This window comes from Bombus fervidus, chromosome 10 (genome assembly GCF_041682495.2).
Source record: "Bombus fervidus isolate BK054 chromosome 10, iyBomFerv1, whole genome shotgun sequence".
In the NCBI taxonomy this organism is placed as follows: Eukaryota; Metazoa; Arthropoda; class Insecta; order Hymenoptera; family Apidae; genus Bombus; species Bombus fervidus.
Window position 1 is genome coordinate 3637658 of NC_091526.1, and position 26544 is coordinate 3664201.

At 43.1% G+C, this 26544-nt stretch overlaps 1 protein-coding gene across 3 annotated transcripts in view; it reads left to right on the plus strand.

Moving 5' to 3' along the window:
- LOC139991305 (uncharacterized) overlaps positions 1-26131 on the plus strand; it is a 113360-nt gene extending 87229 nt beyond the window's left edge. For 2 of the 3 annotated variants that reach the window (XM_072011263.1, XM_072011264.1), the window contains 2 exons: positions 6319-6515; positions 25127-26131. In XM_072011263.1, coding sequence (XP_071867364.1) covers positions 6319-6515; positions 25127-25990 — 1061 coding nt within the window. In that variant the 3' untranslated portion in view covers positions 25991-26131. The remainder of the gene's footprint in view (positions 1-6318; positions 6516-25126) is intronic. The other variant, XM_072011265.1, reaches the window with a different exon arrangement.
- The last annotated feature ends 413 nt before the right edge of the window (positions 26132-26544 follow it).

A 26544-nucleotide genomic window follows, 5' to 3' on the forward strand; every position in this document is an offset into this window, starting at 1 on the left:
AAGCATCTTATTAATACTTCTTAATAATAATCGCGAGTATTTCACTCTTAACTAAATGTAACAGATGCAATCTATTACTCATGTAACTAAATTATTTAAATCTCTTCCGGAATGATATCGGCTCATAGCAGTTTACTAACAAGGAAAACACAGTATGAAATAAAGACGAGGTAGGTAACTGAAGTGACGAGTAAAAAGCAGGATATGGAGGAAGGAATGTAGCCTGCATCAAAGGTAACCAGGAAATCCATGAGAATCGCAAGCAGGATAGATAAACCAGAGGATTCAGGCATATACTTGGTCATGGCTCCAAGCGCTGAATCAGACGCAGGAAGCACCATAGCAGGAAACTCTCAGGGAAATGCGAGTTCGGACATCGAAGAGTTGGTGGCCTATCCCTATCAGAGACGTCCAAGGGAAGGAAAAGGAAGCTGACACCCACAGCTCCGGATATACCTGTGACGGCACTTAACAACAAATACCACCACTCGAGACCAACTAGCACTGGATGACGGTAGCGTAGTGGTTAGCGCTTTTGGTTACGAACCTTCGGGACTCGGGTTAGAATCCCAGCGCCCGTAGTCTGATTTTTCTTCCACAGTTCTTAAATGGGAAGAAATACAGCAGTACCCCAGCAGTGACATCTACACCAGCAACTACAACTATCTCGGCAAATCCACCACATACCTATGGAACTGATCTTTGAGACGAGAACATCCTCCACAGCGGACATAGGAGCCGAACTAATTTGACGAGTACAGGAGATAATGAAGGTGGCGACAAAATCGTCGAACTTAAAAAACACCTACATTAAGACCTTAAAGGAGGCAGCAAGCACCATAGCCGCGGGCATGGTGAAGCTGACAAAGAGAACGGGGTCCGCCTACGGCACTGGAGCTGCCGGGATGGCGGAGATGTGGGTGGAAGTACTAGAGGAGGAGATATCGAGGTCCGCCGGAAAGGCCGAGTATGTTCGTCAGGAGAACGCACGGTGTCACACCTCCACTTTAGAACTGTGGCACTCTTAGGAGGATGACGGAGGGAGAGGGAACGTCTCTCTGCTCTCGAGAGGAAATTCGAAGAGCTCGGGCCTTCACTAATGAGGGCCGGAAACAAAGCAGAGAAAGGCAACCACGGTTGAGGGCAATGACACCCAAATATCATCGTTCTCGAAGGAGCAAGAGAGTGGTGAATGGAAGGTGGTCGAATATAAAAAAAGATAAAGGATACGAAGAGACCAAGTGCTGCCAAGACCCGGGGTTCTCGCAACGAACCCCAAAAGGAGGCTCGGTGCAGGAGAACAGGAAGGTGGTGTCCCTCCCCCTCTGCGGCCATCTACGGTAACCCTAACGCTGAGTGAGGGGACGAAAACATCATATGCCGAAGTGCTGGTGACGGTTAGACACAAGGTCCCGCTAGCCGAAATCGGTATTGAATGAATCAAAATCAAGAAGGCGATGACTGGGGGCATCATTCTAGAAGTTCCCGGGGACTAAGAGAGGGATAAGGCATCCGTGCTTGCAGCACGGTTGGCACAAGCCCTGGATCCGACCACGGTGAAAGTTGCGGCCCCAACAAGAACGGCGGAGCTGAGGGTGACTAGGATCGACATCTCGGTCGGCAAGGAGAAGCTTCGGGACACCCTTGCGAGGGTCGGAGGATGCACTGGAAGTTCGAGTAGGAGACATCAGGACCTTCAGAGGTGGCCTTGGGTCAGCCTGGATAAGGTGTCCGACAGTAACAGCGCGGAAACTAAGTCAAGTGAAAGGAGTTGTTGTGGACTGGTCAATGGCAAGGGTCGAAGCCATCCCGAAGAGGCCCTTAAAATGTTATAGATACTTAGATCTGGGACACGTGAGAGCGACCTGCGGATCTACGGTGGACCGGGAGCAGCTATGCTACAGGTGCGAAGGCATCGGTCATCAGGCCAAGAGCTGCCCTGCCTCCGTGCCCATGTGCTCGCTCGATGAGTCGCTGTCCGCCACCCATAGAATGGGAGGGGCGGCATTCATTCCGCCGAAAACTAAAGAGACGAGCAGGATTCGGGAGTCTGCTACGGACAAGAGGCAGGGTGACAACTCGAAAGATCTACCGCAAGAAAAGAAAGGATCACGAGTGTGACAGATGGCCGGGGGGATGCCATGGATATGGATTTGGTAAAGTAGCTTCATGCGGTTCCTCCAGACCAACTTGGGACAATTGAAACGGGCAAAAGACCTGCTCTTCCAGACGATAAGGGAGAGCAGTAGTAGCCCTGGCAGTAGTAGCCGAGCCCTATCATATACTAGACACCCCTGTCTGGGTCGGAGACATGAACGGTTTAGTAGCTATGACGTGGACGTCTGGGGCACACGTGTCTGGTGTATGACTGGGCACACCCGCCGCAGGGATACTGCTCGAACAGGTCAAGGGGTATCGAGTGAGCTGGGATGGTGGTGGTGGACGTATACGTCTCCCAGAACAGTGACCTGCGGAGGATGAAGAGCGCTAAAGCCCGATCCTGGATAGACCTCGCCCAGTTAGTCGAATCTGACCCGTGGAGGCGGCCGTACAGGATGGTGATGAAGAAAATGCGTTCGAGGAGGTCCCACCACTGACGTCAGATATGGATCCGGCATTTGTGAATGGGGTCATTCGTACACTGTTCCTGTCACAGGAGAACAGCCAGGAGCAATCGCGCGCTACCTTGACTTGAACAGTGGAGTGGAAGGAGGCACTAGGGTTGCGGAGGAGGAGATGCTGGATGCGGCGAGGAGGATGGCCTCCCGCAACGTGGCGCCGGGCCCGGACGGAGTCCCGGGACGGATATGGCGCATGGCAAGGCTGGTCTTGCTTCGGAAGGAGGGACGACCGACAGACTCGCCGTCCGCAATCGTCCAGTGTGCCTACTGGATGAAGTGGGCAAGCTCTTCGAAGGAGTCATTGCCGCCTGCCAGGAGACCCACATGTCAAGGCGAGTGCCCGCTTGGCACGAAAGCCAGTATGGCTTCTGGCGGGACCGCTCGATGATGGATGCGGTGAACCGGGTACGCGAGATGTCACGAGCCATAGTTTCCCGGAGTGGGGTAGCGCTTTAGGCATAGTCAATACATTCCACACCATACCCTGGTACGGGATATTGGAAGCCCTTGAATATTTCGGGGTGCCTGCCTACATCATTCGTGTCATACGGGCCTACCTGAGCGACAGATAGGTCGGCTACACCGGCAAGGATGGAGAAGAGCGGCGGCCCGTTGAGCGAGGGGTTCCGTAGGGTTCGGTTTTGGGTCCGATTCTGTGGAACATCGGATACGACGCGGTGCTTCGTAGTCCCATGCCCCCTGACTCAGGCATGGTGTGTTACGCGGACGACACGTTGGTCTTGACCGGAGGGCGCTGGTGGCACGAGACGCTGCGCCACGGAGAGCTTGCCGCCGCTTGCGTGATACGGGCTATATGCAGGCTGTGTCTGAGGGTGTCCCCGGCCAAATCGGAGACCATATGGTTTTATGACTAGCGACGTAGGGGGACTTCTCCGCCCGGCCTGTGTTCGGACATAAGGGGAGAGGAGGTTGTGGTAGGACTTCATATGAAATACTTGGGCTCCACCATCGACAGTCAATGGACGTTCGGGCCGCACTTCATGCTCCTGGTTCCCAAAGTGACGACGACAGCCAACGCTTTATGTGGCCTGCTGCCGAATATTGGTGGGACAGAAATCGGAGTGCGCCGACTGTATAAGGGAGTCGTCCGTTCTCTCGGGAATACTCGCAGGAGTATTCGGTGAATATCTGAAGAAAATCAAAAGAGATGTAACGGGCACCTGTCACCCCTGCGGTGAGGGTAAGGACACGGCCCAGCATACGTTAGAATTTTGTCTGGCGTGGGAAGCCCCACGTCTTATTCTACGGCTAACGATCGGTGAAAGATTAGACCCCTCGTCAGTTGTGAAAGCGATGCTGAAGGGGGAACGAACAGAGCGAGAGGGGATGAGAACATCCCACCCTTGCAGGATTCCGCACCGAAGGACGACTCTACGCCGTCCTAGGTGGTCATAGAGGTCGACACGCCGAGGAGGATCTGGACCTCTTTAGACTTGCACGACGGCCTAGAGGATACCATTGAGAGGAATGGTCCCTCCTAATGCCCGAACTAACCAAGGAACGACACCCTCAAACAGGAGAAGACGCAGGAGTGCTCCGACAGTAATTCGAAAGAGGTCCCGGGACATCCCAGCTGAGCGTCGGGCGGTTCACCGTGGGGTTTTAGTTGGTATAGTTCGACACTACCTAAAAAAAAAAAAAGAAGGTAATTGAAGTGACAGAGGAAGTGCGAGCGATACTGCTCCATCTATTACGAATAGATAATTACACAAATGATAATAAATTATTATTGATATATTATATTATATTATATAAATCATCAACTAAATATGTATATATGAAAAATTATGCATTTGTGTAAGAAATATTCACTTATGGATAACATATGTGATATAAAAAAAAAACAACAGAATAAACACTATATTTTTACAATCTTCTAATGACAAAACAAATTTCTAACCAAGTTTCATAACTGTACTTACTTCCTATAAAAACATGTATTTGCATAAAGATCCGCAATCTATTTGTTACGCCACGAGGCTTTTTAGAGATCGTATTTCCAACCGTCGCTCGCGGTCCTCCAGTGTCGCAGATATATCCTCTTATGTGCCCGACGGAAAACATACATTGTATCGACGAGCGCATACTTGTCACCAAGCAACGAGTTCTGGAACCGTCGATCTCGGACCGTTATTTTATAACGAAGAAGTCGGCCTGCGTGATCATCGGCGCGTGCGGTGGCGTGATCCGAGCATATGGGGGGGTCGTCTCCCCGAAAGACAAAGAATCGAAATCTGTAACCGAGCAGTCTCTTTCGACAACTGTAACCGCACAGTCGCATCCGAACAGTCTCATTATAAAATTCACACCGCATACATAAAAAATCGAATCGATTTGCTATAAACATTAACTGTATCTATCACGAAACAATTTGTGGCGCTTCTATTATAATTTAACTTATTGTTAAAAATATATGTTATATTAACCTGTTAACACAGTGTTAATTTCAATTAACCACCCCTGTTATCCTAATCGAAACACGGGGAACGACTATTTCGCGGCGTCGATTAGCCGAATCGTAGCGAGAATTTACGCCTCTCGCTGACGCGTTTTCCTCGCGACCGCGTCTCTCCGCGAACGGTCATAACACTATTCACGATAATATACTCGATAAAATTTCTAGCATGTACACAACTAAGATAAATCACGAAACTATTGTTTAAATTTTCTTATTACTATTCTCTTCGTGATTCCAACTAATTACAATTTTTTATATATCTTATATATCTTACTTAGTAACTTAATCCTTCTAACTTCTCACAAAAATTTACGTTCAATTTTTAAAAAGCTATTCTGTTTTAGAGGATGTTCGAATAATTTCGTAAGCCAGCGTATTTCTATCATCACTATTTTAAATAATTTTTACATTTGTATTATAAGATCTTCCATTCTATTTGTTGTTCATATGTTTTAGAATTACTTTACGAGTGAGGTTCAAAATTTGTAGGACTTCCTTAATCCATTAAAAATTAATAAACGTTAAAATTTATGGAAAAAAGATTTCATTAGACAATGTTAAATGTTATAATGGCGCGTGATCTGGTGTATACTGTTACCCAGAAAAGTACCTGAATATTCGTAGAATCTTTATACCTGCAGTGGCTCACGAAAATATTCAGACACCCTCAGAAACTTCTTGTGCATTGTATTATATAAAGCATTTTGAGATCTTATTAACACTGTAACGAGACACTGCTATCGTGATTATATTTGTATTTAAAACGGATTTAAAAATGTATCGTATCTATATACGTTACAAGAAATATTTTGGACATCATCAAAATATACGAATAGTCACTTATTCACTATACCGTAAGCGAAAATATGTAGCGAGATTATATTACTTTTTCACTAATTATATTAGTGAAAAGTAAATATATGTTTGCAATAAATGTCTTGCAACTTCTATATACATTTTCGGATTGGTTCCAAATTTTATTGCTGCTATGTGATAACGATAACCATGTCTCATTACGATGCTAACAAAATTTCAAAAAATTTCGAATAATGCATGTAATACATTTTTTAAGATTTCCTGCGGTAAGTGTTCAAATATTTTCGTAATCCATTTAAAACTTGAATACGTTACGTTTAAATAGAGAAAATATGAAAAATATATTAATCTGTGCTTGTTCCAATGATATATGTATAATAATAGAATATAATGTTGCAACAGGCATTCCGAAACCAAATGCAGTTACAGTCAGAGCTGAGGAGGCTTTGATTGTTATTTTGGTCCTCCTTCTTTGGGCTGCGGCAATTGCGTTATTCTTCAATCGCTGGCGGAAGATTAGAATGTTGGAGCCATATCAACCGAAATTTCAACAAGAACATAGACAAAGCTGTACTATGACTGAACAAAATCAACTCCAGGTAATATATGTTTTATTTATAGATCATAGGGGACAAACGTGTTACATTTTTGTATTTATCATATGAGAGCAATATTAAAATCCTTATTAACAAATCACATATCACAAAAATTGTATTTTTAATTAGTTTTGTTATGAAGAATTTTTGAAATTTATTTATATGAAAAATATTCATTTCAATTATCTTGATAATACTAATTTCAAACAGCACTTTTTGTTAGAACTGAAAATATTAAATAAAAAGATGATTAATAACAAAATAAAATAACAAATAAATTTATTTGAAAGTAAAGTATTAATAAATTCAAAAATTTTATTTGAGAAATGAATTATTATCAAATAATTTGTTTGCTAAATATTTTATTATTTTAGATAATAAGGGAAGTAAAAGGAAGACAGATAGTTGTTTTCCGTGTATAAGAGATACATTAATATGAACTAGCAACACCCGCATCATACTTTTAATATCACGACTTTGATTTATTTTACATAAACTCGTAAGATCTCAGACAAAATCATTAGAATCAATAAGAATCGTATAAATACTTGTAGATCTGTGTAAATTGCTTTAGAAGTCAATAAATATCGTGAAAACGTCAGAAGTCGTTTATGAATAGCGGAAACGCTTGTAGTAACTCTGACATACACATACATAACAGCCTTTGTGCAAGGTATACCCATAAAATCTTAAAAGTTCTGTCATCGAACAATTTTCTTGAGACAAAAATACCGTATATAAATTATTGTTTTGAAGCAAACCACATGAAAGAAACATATGCTTAAATAATATTAAAAATATCCTTATATATACATAATTATATATAATACTTATATACTATTATACTAAATATACTATCAAAATATATACATACGATTAAAAAATTGGACTATACCCATGTTTCATATTTTCCCACTAGGAATACACCATTACCATTGACTGCTTGGAATAAATAAAGCTCACATTTAAAAATTGATCCTTCTAGTGTTTACTAGTATAGAAAACCATAAACTTCGCTCCTCTTTTGTATTTACAATTTGTTAAAATGAGACAATAGGTAAATACATGAAACTATTTTATTTCTATAGCATAGGATTTTTCGCACCATTGTGGAATTAACACTTAATTTAATGTTACATGTTGAATTAATGCTTCTTAATGTTTTATGTATGATTATTTATTTGATAAGGTTCGACGGATGTTTTTTTCTTAATCTTCTAGGGTTTTGATTCAGGGTAAGATAGAATTGCTGACTTGCAATGGATACTTATCCTTCCATAGTGCTCTTTATAACAACAAATAACAACAGGTTATTTTCTCTTGCACTGAAACTCTCTTGCATTGGTTATCTGCTTGAAATAATTTGTTCGTATCTGTTCCATCTTTTTCATATTTGATTTTGCAACGATGCCCCATTGTTGAATACTCTCCAATCAATTGATCGAAAATACGAAGAAAAAAGTAAATGTCACTTTTTGTAAAATTTTAATCTGAAATTTTAATAATGAAAATTTAAATAACATATTTTGAATATTTATGCCAGTTATGTACATACAATAAATATGTTCAATAATATCTGTATTCCTTAACGATCTATTTAATAAAATTATATTCTGTAAAGAATTTTTCGTTGAAGGTAGATATATTTGTTACATTTTTTGAGCGATTGAAGATCAGAATAAAGTATGACATTCCATATAGATATCAATTGATTCATTGAAAATTATTTCACGCAAACGTTGTCGCCCACCTAATGGTGTCTCTAATACTACTCTGGCCTAATGTATAACCCATTAATTTTTCTTTTTTATTTATACAATATTAAGAATGGTTATCACATTCACTAATGAGTTATGTTTAGGTTGGGCTATATGAAAATGTGGCCGTCTACTCCACAATGAAGTGTAATCATAGCGTAAAATTTAATTAAAGTTTCTATCTTGGAAACTAAGGAAGAACGGCCGTTATATGCATAGGAAAGTGGCTAAGAATATTGATCTTGATAATATATTCTAAGCTTACTGAAATGAATGAGGTCGCCCTATCTTAATAATTACCTTAAAATTTTTTAAGACAAAAAATAACGTCACTTTTGCACCCATTATATGATGTAAAAATATCTCGAAAGAGAAATACACGCATTGAGTATTTAAATGTTTTTGCGAAATAGAAATAGGAAGTAGAGAAACAAAAATACTTCACAACTATCTAAATATAAAGGAAATTCTTGTGAAGTGTATCGTTATACTACCACTATCTGCTTGTATGAGAAGGTTGTTTTCATTTATTACAATGGTAATAAATGGTAACGTATGGTACAATGGTAATGTATATTTGATTTTTCCATATTCTATAACATTTTTTATTACTAACAAAACCAAGCCGATATTGATTGGACAGATATTTACAATAGATTCGATCAAATTTTTAATATTTCCCATTGTTTATACGCGTCAGCAGATTCCATTAAACAGTTAACTGCGATTTAACGATTTAACGATCATAACTGGACGATTATACATAACAAACAAAAACTTTATTTCTGTGCGTTTGACGTGTATACTTATCGTCGCTTGTGTTTATTTATGTATTCCACGACCTAACCCATGAAAGATTTCTAAAACCAAATTTCCCAGTTAACTGGTGAAAATTCACGACGAGGCAACCTTTATGCAAGTTCGCTAATAAGAAATTGAATGCGAAGAAAAGTTTAAAAAAAGGCAAAAATCAATAATAAAGTGTCAAACTACAGAATTATTGATATCCAGCATGTAAACGAACAAATGATGCTTTATATTATTTAAAATCTAATGAATACAATGTTATACCAGAGAGGAAATAAAAGTGCCCACGCCTGTAGATCAAGCCTGTAGACACGCGATCATTGTTGGACACGCAGTTGCTTAGCCATTGTTCCCCTCTCACACATATATAAACATACAGTTGCGGGCACGGTTACCAACTTCAACGAACTCGATGATTTTCTTTAACATTTTGAAAATATTAAAAATATTTAACATTATAGTGAACTAGCGTTCGTGAAACGAGAATAAAATAAGTGCAAGATACTTTACATGAATTAGTTTCGATATTATCTCATTTTAAAATTCTTTTGTAGTCGATCTAACTCGTATGGTGAACTGAAATTCGCTATATGTACCACAATATTTGTACGTTATTCGTTAAGGCATGTTACCGAAATTAGGACGATATGGGTAATTGTATGTTTTGTGACAGCATATTTGCTTATAAATAGATTGTAATAGGAATGTTACGACTGTTCGCGGAGACGCAGTCGCGAAGAAAACGCATCAGCGAGAGGCGTAAATTCTCGCTACGATTCGTATAATCGACGCTGCGAATTAGTCGTTCCCCTGTTTCGGTTAAGATAACAGAGGTAGTTCAATGAATTTAACACTGTATTAACAGGTTAATATAGCTTGTATATATAACAACAATGCATATAATAAAGAACGTCACAAATTATTTAACGATAAATACAGTTAATGCGTTACAGAAATTCGACTCCACTTTGTGATAACTCTCGATATATTCGTTTGACTTAGCGACTTTATTCGTCAGACCTCTCGATGTATGCTGTTAGAATCTTCAAAATGAGACTGGTTGCCCTTAGATTAATTCTTTGTCTTCTCGGGAAGACGACCTCCAGTACGCTCGGATCGTGTCGATAAACACGTAGGCCACCTTCTTTGTGAGAATAAAATAACGGACCGAAATCGACGTTTCCGGAATTCGCTGCTTGGCGACAACTATGCGTTTGTCACGTAATTTTTAAACTGAAAGCACAAGATTCAGTATGAAATCAAGTTTATTTTTCACAGTTAGGTTTTTTGCTACAAAAAAATCGGAAGAAGAACTGTTCGGACCTGGCTCGTACCATCAAGGAAGAAAGCTCGGTGTGGTGTGCCCTTTTGAACTCAGAACGCGGATTCGTCGTCCGCACTTTTCGGTAGAAAAGTGAGGGTAATGATCCGCGATGCCCATTGGTTAATAAATGACAAAGAAAACCAGATATGGGCATCCTTGTTCATGGGAAAAGTCTGTTATCTCGCCAGACACCCGCTTTCTCCGTAATAGTTAAGAGCGTGCAACAAACATGAGGACCATCTGTAAACCGAGAATGTTTATGTGAAGAGAAATGAAACTGAACAGATTCGGTTTACGGTGTCTCCTTAGGCCTGTTGCGGGTTAGCGTTAACAATGGATAGCTCTTAACGCCCAGACTATGAGGAATCTCGCAAGGACCATCGCATCTGGCGTAGCATGTGCTAAACAGAAATTTGATCCGTGACACTCGCGTCATCATTATCGGAACAATCTGATTCAACGCCAGCAAGCGCCTTGAATCAGACAACCTCTGACACTCGCAACTCTTCGCCAACACGCGACTTGAAGACAACCTCTCACGATCCTCTGGACCGGAAAAAACTGAATCCCGTTCAGGACAACAGAGTCAATTTCGAATCAAAACCTACAGCAGGGATTTCGAAATCCACGATAGGATTCTCTAGGAACATTTCCTCCTCAATCAGCATCTCAATGTTCAGTCTGTCTTACAGCACGTTACCTGTATCATCTGAGAGCAGGAGTATCATATCGGAGAGTCCTTTTCCTGAGCATAACACGAAGATGCCACCCTCGCCATTTCCGAAAGGGGCCACATCTGCGAATTACCCGAAGCGGAATAATCATCACGTTGTCACCACCATTGCTGCATCGGACAAGTCTCGGGCCACGACGATCTCACTGGAGTCACCCCTGGCTCCACTAACGCCAACATATTCTCCGATGCCAAGGCAAGTCACAGTTACGACGTCCAGCGTCACGACGCCCAACACTCATTCTCCGCTAACAATCATCACTAAGAGAGCGCGATTCGGGCGGCTCATCGGGGGGAGCCCAACCTCCCAATCAACTACAAAACTCCGCATAGTTTTGGACAAACCAGCATCAGGCAACACCTCCAGGATCGAAGCATTCAACGACACTTCATGGGCAGAGGTGTTCCACGACACCTCCTGGGCAGAGGTGTTCCACGACACTTCCTGGGCAGAGGTGTTCCACGACACTTCCTGGGCAGAGATATTCAACGACACCTCATGAACAGAGGTGTTCCACGACACTTCCTGGGCAGAGGTGTTCCACGACACTTCCTGGGCAGAGGTATTCCACGACACTTCATGGGCAGAGGTGCTTCACGATACCTCCAGGATCAAGGCATATAACGACACTTCCTGGGCCGAAAAGTACAACCGCAAATTCCTAAATAACGACGAGAATCACAGCGATCGAAACTACAAGGAACTTCCGAACAGGACATAGACAACAAATTTGTCAAATAACTGTAACTCAGTAATTTTCAGATGCAATCCGTACTCTACGAATGGAATCTCGCCCATTCATCAACCTCGGAATCACCTACTGCAAATCATTTTACGTCAAAGAGCGAAAGGATCGCAACCGCCGCAGAATCCAAGGTATTCGTATCCAACTTATAATACGTCTTGCAGTTAAGGCAGCCCATATTGAGCTTTCAGGGACACTCTATCCAACCGTCTCCAGCTAGCATCAAGAGTATCAACACGAATTGAATATCCAAAATAGATGGAGTAAGGCATTCACGGCATACGAAAAGACTCAACATTTCACAGAGATCGACGCCAGATGACTCCGACACAATCAACAGCGACAAAGTCTGACGAGAAACCCACCTCACGACATCAACCATATCATTTGATCGGGAACCTCTCAACGGGGGGAGTATGTTACGTCGGCCGACTCTCTACCTGGACCGGGCCTCGCATCGCGAGCGGGATGGCAATCATATGTCTGCACATCCTTATTGCGTACCCTTAAGAATCTCAAGGACCGACCATAAATCTTAGAAAATTCCAACTAAAGTCATTCAGATCGAACAAAGATCATTTCTACGAAAGCATTTTCTAAGATCTCTGGTTTGTTTCCGGAAAACACTTGAAAATGAGTTCTTTTCACACGTGCGATGCTTCCCACCACCAACATTCGTAAGGAGTGCGGTAAGGCCCCTCCTAGTCCACCAACAATCGTAATAGCCAATAGAAACAATGTCTATTACCCTCACTTTCCTGGCCAAAAACTGTCATCAACAAATCGGATGATCCCGTGCGCTAGACACACCCTTTCCTAGCTCTCCTCTGACACAGCATCGTCACTTTCAGTGTAGTCCGTTTTCGTCGTCCGAACAATCAACAAATCTACCACGGTTCTACCCTCAAATCAGTCCGTTCGCAAAGTCTAACTAACTCATCGAGAAATATCGTCAAGTCGGGTCATACTTCTGTAACGCATTAACTGTATTCATCGTCAAATACTTGTGACGCTCAGAATACTGTAAAATCTATTGTTGAATATATCTCATATTAATCTGTTAACGCAGCGTTGATTTCAGTTTAACCACCCCTGTTATCCTAGTCGAAACAAGGGGGACGACTATTTCGCGGCGTCGATTAGCCGAATCGTAGCGAGAATTTACGCCTCTCGCTGACGCGTTTTCCTCGCGACCGCGTTTCTCCGCGAACGGTCGTAACAAGCGGGTTTTTCCCAACCCCACCCTCGAGTAACCGTTGGTGGAGAACGGCCATTACTCATCAATATTTTCGTATAAATATCGGCGTTACATATTCTTACTTGCTATCGTCCTTTCCACCAGAATCTCTCGAACCACTCAAACCACTCTAACGGGGTCGCCTCTCTTCTCCCTGTTCTTCTCCGCCCGCTCCTTCACTAGCATTACTTGCTCGCAGTAGTTGCGGACGGCGGCTAACTCCTGTTGGCCCCTCGTCATGGCCTCAATGATTGCTTCAGGGGCTAGTCTATCGCCGATGGTGAGGCGTAGTACGCGGCGCGGTTCTTCCTACGCTGGGCAGTGTGTGTTGTGCCGTATCTTCCTCCTCTTGGCAGTGGTGAGAGATTGACGTCACCTCTCTTTGAATTTTTAGCAGGTACTCCCCGAACACGCCGTGGCCGGTGAGTACTTGCGTCATCCTAAATGTGAGTGGGACTCCTCCGCGGTCCCACCAGGCCTTCCAGTTGGGAAGGATGGCGCGAACGGCTCGGTGCGGCCGCGTGGTGTCTTCCTCCAGCAATTGGGAGCGCCACCTTTCCCATAACCTTCGCTTTGCCTCCCTCCGGACGTCTTGGATCTGCCGGTCACAGTTGGTGGGCTGCGTTTCCCCGTCGCTCGAGCCCGGATCCCTCAGGTGATCGTACACCTGTTGGAGTGCGAGGGCTTGTAGTTCGAACGGAGGTGACGCAGCTAGCACGGATGCCGACGCATGGGATATCGTTCTGTATCCCCTTGTTATGCGTATAGCGGTCGTCCTGTATAGCCTCCGCAGTAAGGTCAGACTGCGGCAGTTGGCCATTAGATCTCCGGCCCATATGGGAGCCCCGTAGAGTACCCGCGATCGAATCACTCCCTCATATAGGCGGCGCACTCCGGTTCCCGCTCATCCCATGTTCGACAGTAAACCGCACAGGGCGTTGGCTGCTGCCGTCACTTCCAGTAGTTCGAAATGTGGACCGAACGTCCAATCGTTGTCAATGGTGAGACCCAGATACCTCATCTGGGATCTCACCGGGACTTCCTCTCCGTCAATGTCCACGCAGAGATCAGGAGGAGGGGCTCCTCTAGTGCGATGGTCGAAGAACCCCAGTGCCTCTGGCTTGGTCGGCGACACGTTCAGGTCCAGTCTCCGGAAGGCGCGTACTGCGCATGCCACGGCGGTCTCCGCGAGCCTCTGTGTCTCGTACCACCCGCGGCCCCTGGCCAGGACCAAGGTGTCGTCTGCATAGCATACCATGTCCGTGCCCGGTGGCATAGGGCATCGAAGGACTGAGTCATATGCCGTGTTCCACAGAATGGGTCCCAATACCGACCCCTGTGGGACCCCACACTCGACCGGTCTCTTTTCCTCTCCGTTCCTACCAGTGTACGCGATCCATCGATCATTGAGGTACGACCAGATGAGGCGTACTAGGTACGGCGGTACCCTGAAACGCTCCAGCGCCTCTATTATCCCGTCCCAGGGTATGGTGTTGAAGGCGTTTGTGACGTCCAGGGAGACCGCTAGCGCCATTTCTTTCCGGGAGACCATGGCTTCCGTCGTTGCACTCACCCGCTTCACCGCGTCCACCGTCGATCAACCTCGCCGAAATCCAAATTGGCTGTCGTGCCATCCAGGTGCGCGTTCCGTCATATGGGCCTCCAGACGGGCGGCAATTATTCTTTCGAATAGTTTGCCCACCTCGTCCAGAAGGCATATTGGCCTATACGCGGACGGCGAGTCCAAAGGGCGTCCTTCCTTGCTCAGTAGGATCAACCTCGCCGTTCTCCATGCCTGGGGGTATACTCCTTCCCTCAGGCATCTGGTGAACAGGCTTTGCAGACAGGGAGCCAGGGTCTGCATTGATTCTGCCCAGACCCGGCCTGGGATTCCGTCCGGTCCCGGTGTTACGTCGCCGCGGGATGCCATCCTTTTTGTTGCCGCGAAGAGCTCCTCTTGGGTGACTCGTAGCTCTTCGCTCCACTTCATGGTCTCGTTGAGGTGGGAGGATGGTGCCCGCCTCGTGTTGCCGTTGTCCTTGTTGTCCCGCCGCCGTAGGAACAAAGTTCCGATTACATTGGCGAGCAACCCTGGTTCCATGTTTGCGGTCAATGGGGGGGCTGGTGGTCTCAGCTTCTTCGTGACCAGTCGGTAGGGCCGCCCCCACGGGTCGGATTCGACCGACTCGACCAGTTCCATCCAGGACCGGGCTTTGGCGATCTGTATTTCCTGCTGGAGAGCGCGTCTCTTCTCCCTGTAGCCCTCATAGCAGTGGAAGATCTCCTCTTCGTCGCGTCTCCGCTTGCGCCTAGCTCTTTGGAGTCTTCTTCGGGCCAGCGCGCATTCTCTTCGGAGTTCCGCGATCTCCTCTGTCCACCAGTAGGCGCAGCGGTTGCGTGCTCCGCCGCCGGGTATGGAGCGCGGCATCGAGGCGTCGCAAGCTGCGCTCATGTCTCTTTGCAGGCTTTCCGCTTCCTCGTCGATGCCGCCTTCTTGCGTTGCCCGCGCATCCCAGCTTCACGCGGATACGGTGACCGCCGCCTGGAGCAGGTCTATGTCCCTTTCCTTCAGTCGCCATCTTGGAGTTGGCGGTGGACGGGAACGGCTTGGGCCTCGAGTGTTGCTGCGGTCCTGTCTTGTGGACGCAGTCTCCGAGGTAAGCTCCATCATTATGTATAGGTGGTCGGACAGTGTCTCGACCTCCTCAGCCACTCTCCAGTTGATGTCTACCACAGAGGAACCCGTCCATGCTACGCACGTGCTCGTTGAGCCCCTGTTGGTTAGCAGGAGCCCGAGGCCCGCGGCCCAGTCGGACAGCATCCTGCCCCGTGCGTTTGTACGGGTGTCTCCCCACTGCGAGGAACGGGCGTTGAAGTCCCCCAGTATGAGCACCTGGCGGGAGCGGCATCTTCTTCTCATGCAACTGCTCACTTCGTCCAGGAAGTCTTCGTACGCCTACCACCGCTATCCCAGCCCACTCGACCGCGACGTATCCGTTGCCACGATCTAGCAGGGAGCCGGGGGCGCTCGATCCGATGGCCGTTGACCCTTCCAAGTCCCCGACCCAATTGGGGGAGTCGGGGACGCTATATGGCTCTGCTACCACAGCGAGGGCGACCTCGCTCTCCCGGATGGTCTGGAAGAGCAGGTCTTGCGCTCGCCTCGATCTTCCTAGGTTGCTCTGGAGTATGCGCTTGATTTTATTGTGCCAACTCCATGACCTCCCCCCGGCCATCTATCGCTGCTGCTGCTGCTGCTGCTGGTGTTGTTTCTTTGGCGGCGACGGCGGTGGCGGGGCATCCCTGTGTTTTTTCCGTGGCGGCTGGTTCGCGGAAGGGTGTTTTTTTTTCTGGTCACCCTTCTTGTCTTTGGCGGTGTGCATGCCGTCCCTCCCATTCTATGGTTGGCGGATGCCCCGAGCGATTCGAACAGGGAGCATCTGGGTGCGGAGGCGGGACATTCCCTTGCAAGGTGTCCGCTTCCGCCGAACCTGTAGCACAGGTGCCCTCGTTCCGCAGTGGACACGCATGTGGCTCCTACGTGTCCTAGCTCTAGGCATTTGTAGCATTGGAGCGGCCTCTTTGGGATCGCGATGACCCTCGCAGTGGACCATCCCAAGGCTACTTTTCCTGCCAGGGCCAATTTGCGGGCTCCGGCCACCGGGCACTTGTATTTCCGCGACTCCGCACTCTGCCGCCATGGCCAGCGCTTGTCGCAGTTCCTCCTTCTCTATCGAGATGTCGATCCCAACTATCTTGAGTTCCGCCGTCCTTGGAGGAGCTGCCACTTTGACCGCTGTCGGGTCTAGCACCTTCGTTAGGTGCGTCGCCAGTTGCAACGCTTTTTCTCTTCCTTTGTCACCGGGCACCTTGATTATTATAGCGCCCGTCGCGGCCTTCCTCATTCCTATCGACTTAACGCCGATCTCCGTGAGGGGGATGCTCCGTCTGGCCGTGGCTATTATTTCAGCGTATGACGTTTTTGTTTTTGCTCTCTCGCTAAGTGTGAGGGTCACCGCAGACATTCGCTGTATGCGGGGGAGCGTGGCCATCCTCGATGGCGGCCTGTTTTCATTGCAACTGCGCCGCTGCTCGGTTTGGGTAGTCCCGTCGTCCTTTTCTGGGGTTGCTGCGTTGGCTGCCGCCTCGCCGATGGTGTTGGGTCCGCAGTCCTTCCCCCTTTTTTCGCCGTTGCCATCCTCTCCTTGGCCATGGCGCCAACCACTGCGCTGCCGTTGTCCAGCACTAGTTGGTGTCGAGTGCCGCTACAGATACATCAACTATTGCTGGAATGACGAAATCGGCAACTTTAGAAGAATGACGATGAAGAGTAGGAGAAAGGCGCAGAGAGCCTGGATTAGAGGCACGAATTAAGCACATGATTAAGAACTCTAAGGAAAGGTGTTGAAAGGGATTCTGTGCGACGCTGGATCGGGATCCATGGGGGAGGCCGTACATGGCTATCATGTCCAGTATGGCTGGGAGAACGAGAACGGAAGGTCTCCACGTAGATAGGGCCCACTTACTTACTTACTTGACGAGCATTTCCTGACAAGAGCGATGGGAAGTAGTGACGCTAGGTCTAGGAATCTGAACGAAGGTGGTGACGTGGATGACGACGGCTGCAGGATTATGGTGGAAGACTTGCGGGACGCTGGCAAGAAGATTAATCCGAAGAAAGCGGTCGGTGTAAACGGTATACCAGGGACGGTGGCAAGAGTATTGATAGAAGAAAGAGCGGAGAAAGTACTGAGATTATTGAACGCGGTGAACTCCGAGGGCAAGATTCCGGCAAAATGGAAGAAGGCGAGGGTGGTGCTCATTCCCAAACCGGGGCCAAGGGCCCAAATAGCCGCATTGACAGGAGTTTCAATGGCCTACCGTAAGTTGTCCCATGCAGCACTGTGCGTGCTTATGGGCATTGTGCCCATTTATTTCACAGCTGAGTTTCGGGCCGAAAAATATCGCGTTAAGGAGGATCATCAAGAGCAGTATAAACCCGTTCAAGAGTTGGTGCCGCCTCGGTCTATCAAGAAAAGATTATGGCAGTGGAGGAGCGCATCGTGGAGAAATGGAAGAAGGAGTGGCGATTTTACAAAGAAGACAATTGAACGAAGCGAGTAATAGCGGATGTATGTTTATTTAGAAGATATAGGAGAAATATTAGTCACTTTACCATGCAGATCCTGACAGGGAATGGGATTTTTTAATGTTTATCGTAAAATGATTAATAAAGAGGACCACTACAGATATTGGGCTGCAATGGCGAAGGCGATGACGCTGAATATGCGCTTTTCCACTGCCCAAGGTAGATACGTGAGAGGAGGGAGCTAGAAAATTACCTCGGCACACCACTAACAACGGAAAATTTAATGGAAGACGACTAGTGGTGGAGAAGGAAGACGACTGGGCAAGGTTTCAGGCCTTGTACAGAAAAATCATGCTATCAAGAATGACGCAGGAGAGATTCGCAGAGAAGAGAAGAACAAGAGGAAGAAGAAGAAGAAATAGGACTCAAGTATGAGGGAGCGGTACGTAGTTAAACCCAACCCTGAATTGATGCTTGGTCAGAAGAGGAGCGGAGAGAGGAGGGTTTTTTTAGTGGGTATGGCAACGCCATCGACCACAGTCCAATCTGGGTACGCGTAACAGCATTTTCCCCTCTTCGCGCAAAAATTGAAATCTATTCAAAATTTAGGTCTATTTAAAATTTAAATCTAGCTAAAATTTTCGAGGCAATTAGAGCGTTACAAAATGTCGACTACATACACTGTCGGATATACATAAATCAATTAATTAGTTACAGAACCTTGTTCGTTGTAACATCAACTCGTGCTGGCACAATATGTTAAGATATGTATATGTATGTTTCGTCCGGTGACTCGTTGCGTAGCCCGGAATCTATCCCTCAGTCGAGGCGGCCACTCGCTACGTCAATATAATTAGTTGGACCGTAATAATCATAAGGAACTGTCGTAAAACTAAGTATTTCGATCTGACCGTTAAGGCCGTTAAGTGGTATAAAACACCTCCGAGTCAAAATGTTCCTTATGGTTATTGCTCCATCAGCTAAAACGTGGGTTTTCCCATGTTTCCCGGGATTTTCACCCGCAGGCGACCGGTGGTGGGGCGACCGACACCCAGCAAGAGTTTTCCTCTACGACAATGTCGCGTAATTTTAAATGATAACTACTTAACTCAGTAAAATGACTGCCTTTATTGGTAACACAGTTAAGTTTTTATTAAAAAAAGATTACAAGAACTGTCGCAGACCCGTCTCGTACCATCAAGGAGGAAAGCTCGGTGTGGATTCGTCGTTCACACTTTTCGGTAGAAAAGTAAAAGTAACGATCCGCGATGCCCATTGATTAATAAATAAAACTATGAAGAGAAAGAAAACCAGATGTGGTTCATGGGCATCCTTGTTCATGGGAAAAGCCTGCTATTTCGCTAGACACCCGCTTTCTTCGTAATTGGTAGGAGCGTGCAAAAAAAAAAGGACCATCCGTAAACTGAAAATACTTATATGAATAAGGAATGAAGCTAAAAAGATTCGGTTTATGGTATTTTCTTAGGTTTGTTGCGGGTCGATGTAACAATGTGTAGGTCTTGGCGGCCAGACCGTGAGGGACCTCGCAAGGACCATCGCATTTGGCGCAACACATGGTAAGCAGAACTCGATCCGTGACAACAGCATCGTCACCGAACTTTACTGGATCTACGACTACAGATCAGTCAACATTTCTTAACTTAGTCAACATATATTCATTAACTATATCTGCTTTTGGTAACTCATCTAATTAACATATATGTCGCGGATGAAAGGACACCGGGCCTCCCCTTTGGAATTCTTTGGAAAATTCCTAATACTGTAGTCTTTATAAATTATCCCAAATATAATTGTCCGAGACTTGAGATAATGAGCTTGGGCTCGAGGCGACAACTAGTCGCCGAACCTAACCGCGGTCACGGGATGGACGCTTTACTTAATAGAGGTATAGGATAATTGTATAGCTCTCCTTAAAAAGAAATAGTTGTAGACACACTTGATAGTAAACATTCCAATGATCTCTATCCCATGGCTCGCCACACACAGACACATCGAAGTAACGGAAACGTACAATCATACAACGATCATTTTCTTTCTTTAGTTTACGCTTTCTTTTTGGTGGATATGTTTTCGCTTATATGACTAAATCGATATCTATATATAACCGCTAATGAGCATTCAGTTTTATTTTAATTTAAATTTTAATTTAAAAAATAGTATGCGAATAGTAATGCGAATTTAATCAATGTGTACAAATTAATGGCGAATTGATAATTAAAAGCACCAGTTATATTTCTATTAGAGACCTCTATTTTACGTATATCTAATTACACGTGTACACGTGTAATTAATATATCATTTTAGTATTTTTATTTGTGTAGCTTTAATACATGGGTATTTTTAAGGAATATTTAAGGAATATTTAAGAGTAATTTGCGAAATAAATATACAGTGACTCGCGAAATACTTAACTGTTTAACAAAAAATTTTCAGTCGTTTCACTAACAACACAGTAATCAAACTGATGTCAAGATGATAATGTTTCATAGAATTTATATTATAAAGTATGAATTTGTATAAATATCCATAAAGTAGGTATTATTTAGCAGAAGTTGCAGATCACAATGACGAAGACCTATTTTATATTTTACGATGAAAATTTATATGGTTTAGCGGAGAAAATAATATGGGATCCTCAGATATTAAAATAAGCTGACAATATCCATGTTTTCTATTTGAAAAAATGAAATTAAATATCAGGGAGATGATTGTTCTGTTATCGGAAAGTTTCATCATCCGAACTTTTTTGTGTACTTATTATTTCGGATATGGAAGGTTCTATTGTATTTTGCATAAATAATTCACAGTAAAAATAATTGGCAATTGGAAAATGCTTTAAATACAACTTTCTTTCCAAAGCAACATTAATTTAAATATCGAATGAGCTCTTTTACAGGCTATCTCTAACTTCAATTTGATTTATCAAAGCTGCGATGGAGCAAAAACATCTGTTTTCTCTTACAATCAACATAGTAAAATGTAAATTATTGAAATCTAATTTTGCTTGGGTGTATTGTGTATGCAGTGCGCGTAGTGAGTGTTATATACAGAGTAGTACTATACGTTGTTTATTATTTATATCGTCACATTTATTACAGAAGAACAGGCAGAAGAATTCTCAAAGCACCTACAAAATATATTTTCGCCGTATGAAATTAATAACAGCATCCCTGGATGGCAAACAAATGAAGAAGTGGAAAATGCCAGCAACACAACTGATAAACGCTGCACCATACTCAGCACAACAGCGCAAGAAGTTACAAACTTAATTGAGGCAACAAAGATAAGTAAAGCACCAGGATTTGACTTGATCAATGGGAAAATCTTAAAAAACCTTCCCCCAAAGGCAATAAGACTAACAACGATAATATTTAACGCAATTCTAAGAATACAGTACTTTCCTACACTATGGAAAATAGCACAGATAGTGATGTTACCCAAACCAAACAAAAACCCACATCTAACTGCATCCTACAGGCCGATATCATTACTACCTGCGTTTTCCAAATTATTAGAGAAAATAATATATAACCGCTTAAAACCAACAATAGAAAAAGAAAAACTAATACCGAACCATCAATTTGGATTCAGGAATAAACACTCCACAATAGAACAAATGCATAGACTCGTCAATGAAATCTTACAGTCGCTTGAAACAAAACAATACTGCACAGCACTCTTTATGGATATCGAAAAAGCATTCGACAAAGTTAACCATGAAAAACTTCTTCAAACAATCAAAAAGCAATTTCCAGAACAAATCTACAAACTACTCAAATCTTACTTAAACAACAGAACCTTTGTAGTAAAAATAAATGATGCATACTCTGAAATTAAGGACATCAAGGCAGGAGTACCGCAAGGAAGTGTCTTAGGACCAATATTATACACACTATACACGGCAGATATACCAACAACTGTCAACAGTAAAACACTGACGTTTGCGGACGATACGGCCATACTGGTGCGGCATGCAAATCTAGAAACGGCCGCCGCACTACTACAAGAACACACTACAAAAATAGAAAAATGGCTGCAAAACAAACAAATAAAAGTGAACACCAGCAAGTGCAACCACATAACATTTACACTTAGAAAAGGAAAAACACCAGATATTCAACTGAACGGCGCCCACATAGCACAAACAAAGCAAGTCAAATATCTAGGAATAAATTTAGACACACGCCTTACATGGAAGCACCATATAAAATCAATAATAAACAGAATAAGTGCAAAAAGGAAGCAGATGTACTGGTTAATCAATAGAAAATCTAAATTAAGCACAATGAATAAACTAAATATATACAAAACAATAATCAAACCAATCTGGGCATACGGAGTCCCACTATGGGGGACGGCAGCAATGAGTCACATAAGCAAAATAGAAATAGAGCAAGCAAAAATTTTAAGGACAATAGTTAACGCTCCATGGTACGTCAGAAATGAAGACCTACGAAAAGATCTAAAAATTCCAACAGTCAAAGAGGAAATCGCTAGATACGCAAAAAAGTATAAAGAAAGACTTGCAGCACACCCAAATCAGCTGGTTGCTGAAACAAACAAAACCGTAATAGAAAGAAGACTGAAGAGGAAGCATCCCGCAGACCTCGCAATAGAGATGCAATAGGCAACCTGGAAGATGGAACCCCGCTGGGGGTAACCATCCACATGCTATATTTTATTTATTTTTTTATTTTTTTTTATTTTTTATTCTTTTATTCTCTAAGCTATAATATTTTACCAAATGTCCTTCTGGACAAATTGTAAAAATTTAACAAACAATCAATAAAAAAAAAAAAAAAAACATTTATTACAGAATGTCGCGTACATTTGGAATATGTACCGCTTGGAGAACGTTGCGCGGTAAGCAATAGCACAAAAGCGCAACGTTTATACGGCGAAAAATATCCTAATAAGACTATACCTAATGCAAAGATAGTTTGCAAAATAGACCAACGATTGTGGAATACAGGTACACTAAAACCTGCGAAATCTGGCGGACGAATTTAACACGACGATCCGGATCTGAGAAATAGAATACTGTGCCATATTTAAGAAAATCACAGGCTAAATACGAGGATTATTGCTGCTGAAGAATGTGTCAGTAACAACACCGTATGGCCCGTATTGAAATGGGAAGATCTACACTCGTATAGCTTTCAGAAAGTTCAGGAGTTAAAAGCAGAGGAATTCCTCAAAAGAAAAGATTCTTACAAATGGTTGACAACGCAATTCTAATTTCGCCGAGAGAATATTATTTACTAATGAGGCAACATTTAATAAATGTAGAATAACGAGTATACGTTAGCGAATATTTTTGGGCACGTGAAAATTCACACACATCAGGAGATGATTCATGGAGAATGGTATACCACCACATTCTACCAACGCAGTGCAAGAGCACTTGACTAGCTCTTTTGGAAACATGTGGATCGGTCGAAGAGGACCTGTGCTTTGGCCTGCTCAGTTCCCTGATTTTAATCCCTTCGACTTTACTTCTGAATCACATGAAGAGATTAGTGTATGCATCGTCCGTGTCTACGGTAATTAAACTGTAACGCCGCATTTTCTCCATGGCGGAAATCGCATAGAATACGATGAGAGATTTTCGCACAATACGGCAAAATTTTAAGAGAAGAGTCAGGCTCTGTTTACAAGAAAACGGAGGACATATCGAACATCTATTGTAATTTGTTGTACTTTTCGTTGACACTCACGGCCGGGATAATCGCGGCGTGAATATTGACAATATTTCATGAATATTGACAATACGCTTTTTTATTTAGAAATTATGGAAGCAAAGGATTAGAGGAAATATTAATTCTCCCTACTCTGAATCTTCATAGGGCGATTTTTAATATACTCCTATGGATTTCCATGAGCAAGTAGGTTTGATGTCCAATCTACCATTTCTTTTGCAAAACATCGTGCGGAGTCGTTTACGTTTCTGAATATAATTATTTTCTTCTCTACGACTTGTACGAGATGAGCTATCGCTCATGTGTCGTTGGGTTTGAGGATCACTGTGCGTCCCGTTGCTTACGCTAAACTCCGTCCGTTCGCGTAAGGAGGTTTACTCGCGTGCAGGGATATTTTGGCCAATTTTTAATTGCCAATGACTAAAAAACAAAGCCGAAAGCGCATTTTATTTATTCTTGATTTTCGTCTTATTTCGGCTACAAGAATCACCCCTTAAATTTCCTGGAACCTCTTGGAGGGAAAGCTAACTAACGATTCTGAAAGTAGATACTTTATGTTGTGAAATGAGTCTAAAATGATTGTTATTTCCTGTTACTGATCATAACAGCTTAAATATCAGCAATCCTTTGCTGAATATTCAGTGTTTCTTTAATTTTTCTTACCAGTGTATAATAAAAGTCATATTAATTGTCAGTGAAATGAAAATAAGTGAAATTAAGAAGAATTATTCCAAGGATTGCTGAACATCTTTGTATAGTCCTTTGTATAGTCATTGTATAGTCCACATATGTACAAGAATGCAAAAATAATAAATCCATAAAGCGTAACATCATTCGGTGTTAATATCATTGTTTATTAGAACGAGAAATATAAACCGCGAAATGTATATTTTTAAAATTAACGTAAAAATTTTAGTATTGAGACAATTTTTATAGACAACATATGATTTTGAGCTTTCAATAAAACTGTAAATCATCTATGTTTATATGACACTTTTGCTTGATTATACTCATAGAATATCCTAACAAGGTTTGGTTACAAAATTTTGAGACATACTCTATACATATTTTTCAATGTTCATGCATCGTAACTCTCTTCTTTATAACTATTATTAAATACAGGATGCACAGATCAAAAATTTCTCAGTTTTGATCGTCAAATAAAACTATTCATAAATATCATTGATTTGTCTGTTCGCAGAATCGGTGCACGTTCTCAAAATGCAACATACTCTGCGGGGACTATCCGGTAGGGCACGAATTAAATTACATTTCGCGCCAAATGCGACCAAGGCAAAACAGTGTTTTCGTTGGATCTAGCATGTCCTTCCTGCCTGGAGGTGAAGGTATATCGCGTCGCACAAAAAGTGCACTCGATCTTCAGTTCTTAATGTTTTCGGAGAACAACACCTTCAACGAACAGGATGCTTTAAAAAACCTGAAGCCAGCCAACGAGTCCGCGAAATTGTTGCAGGACGAACGAAAGGCTAGTCTCGGTCAATTGAATACGATCGAAACGTCTAAGTCTACCTTTCGAGACAGAGGAATGAGTATCTGTCAATTCGATGCTTCCCCAAAATTATGGCAACGAGACCGTAGGATGAGTATCTGCCAATTTGACAGAATGGAGGTACTTGCCAGACCATTGCAAAGAAATCGTGGTGGAAGTATTTGTCACTTCGATAGAATGGACGTGTTAGCCAGACCGCTGCAGAGAGATCGTATAGGTAGTGCTTACCGTTTTGATAGAATGGATGTTCTGGCTAGACCACATTTTTCTCTTGGCAAAATCTTGATGAGGGAAAGACGCGTCAGCGTGAGTAATTTTCTCGAGAAAAACGAGGGAGCAACGAAAGGTAATCAAATAGCACGACGTCTAAGCAGCAATAGCGTTGAGAAAATCGAGAAGGTAGCATCTGTCGACGAAGCGGTATGTGAAAAGAAAAAGGAGATATTTGCCAAATATATACCGAAAGAAAATAAAAATACTTCTTATCAACTGGATCAACCGTCGTGCAGCAAAGCACCCGAAACTGTGTTTGATTACAAGACTACTTGCCTGTAGCACGAGCAAATTATACGTAAAACATTTTATCCTATTGCTAAAAATCATGTTAAATTTTCAATATTGTAATAATCGTTTTGCTGTTGTGGAATTATATCAGGAAATGGTATGTAATGATATGAACAAAATATGAAAAAGTAATTACATGATATGTACTTTTTATCTCTGTGTTTCGAAAAAAGTAATCTCTGTTACCGACACAAAAAATTACTTATAACCATAATTTTTCGTGAAAGTTAGTATAAAATTGAATACTTACGTTAAACATTCTGACGAGTATAATTATTTATATAGATTCTTTAATAATATAATGTACCAGATGTTGGTTTACAATACTTCAAGCTTATATGGAAATGAAAACGTAAAAAGTTATAATTTTCAGAGTTAACAATTTCTTTTTATTTTAATACCATACACAATGTTTGCGATCTTACACAAAATCATATTAAAAATGTTTATTCAATACAAATAAGATTTCCGATAAGAGAAAAAGACAAATTCTATTTAGATTATTTATAAAATTAAATATTTAAAAATGATAAAAATAGACCCAC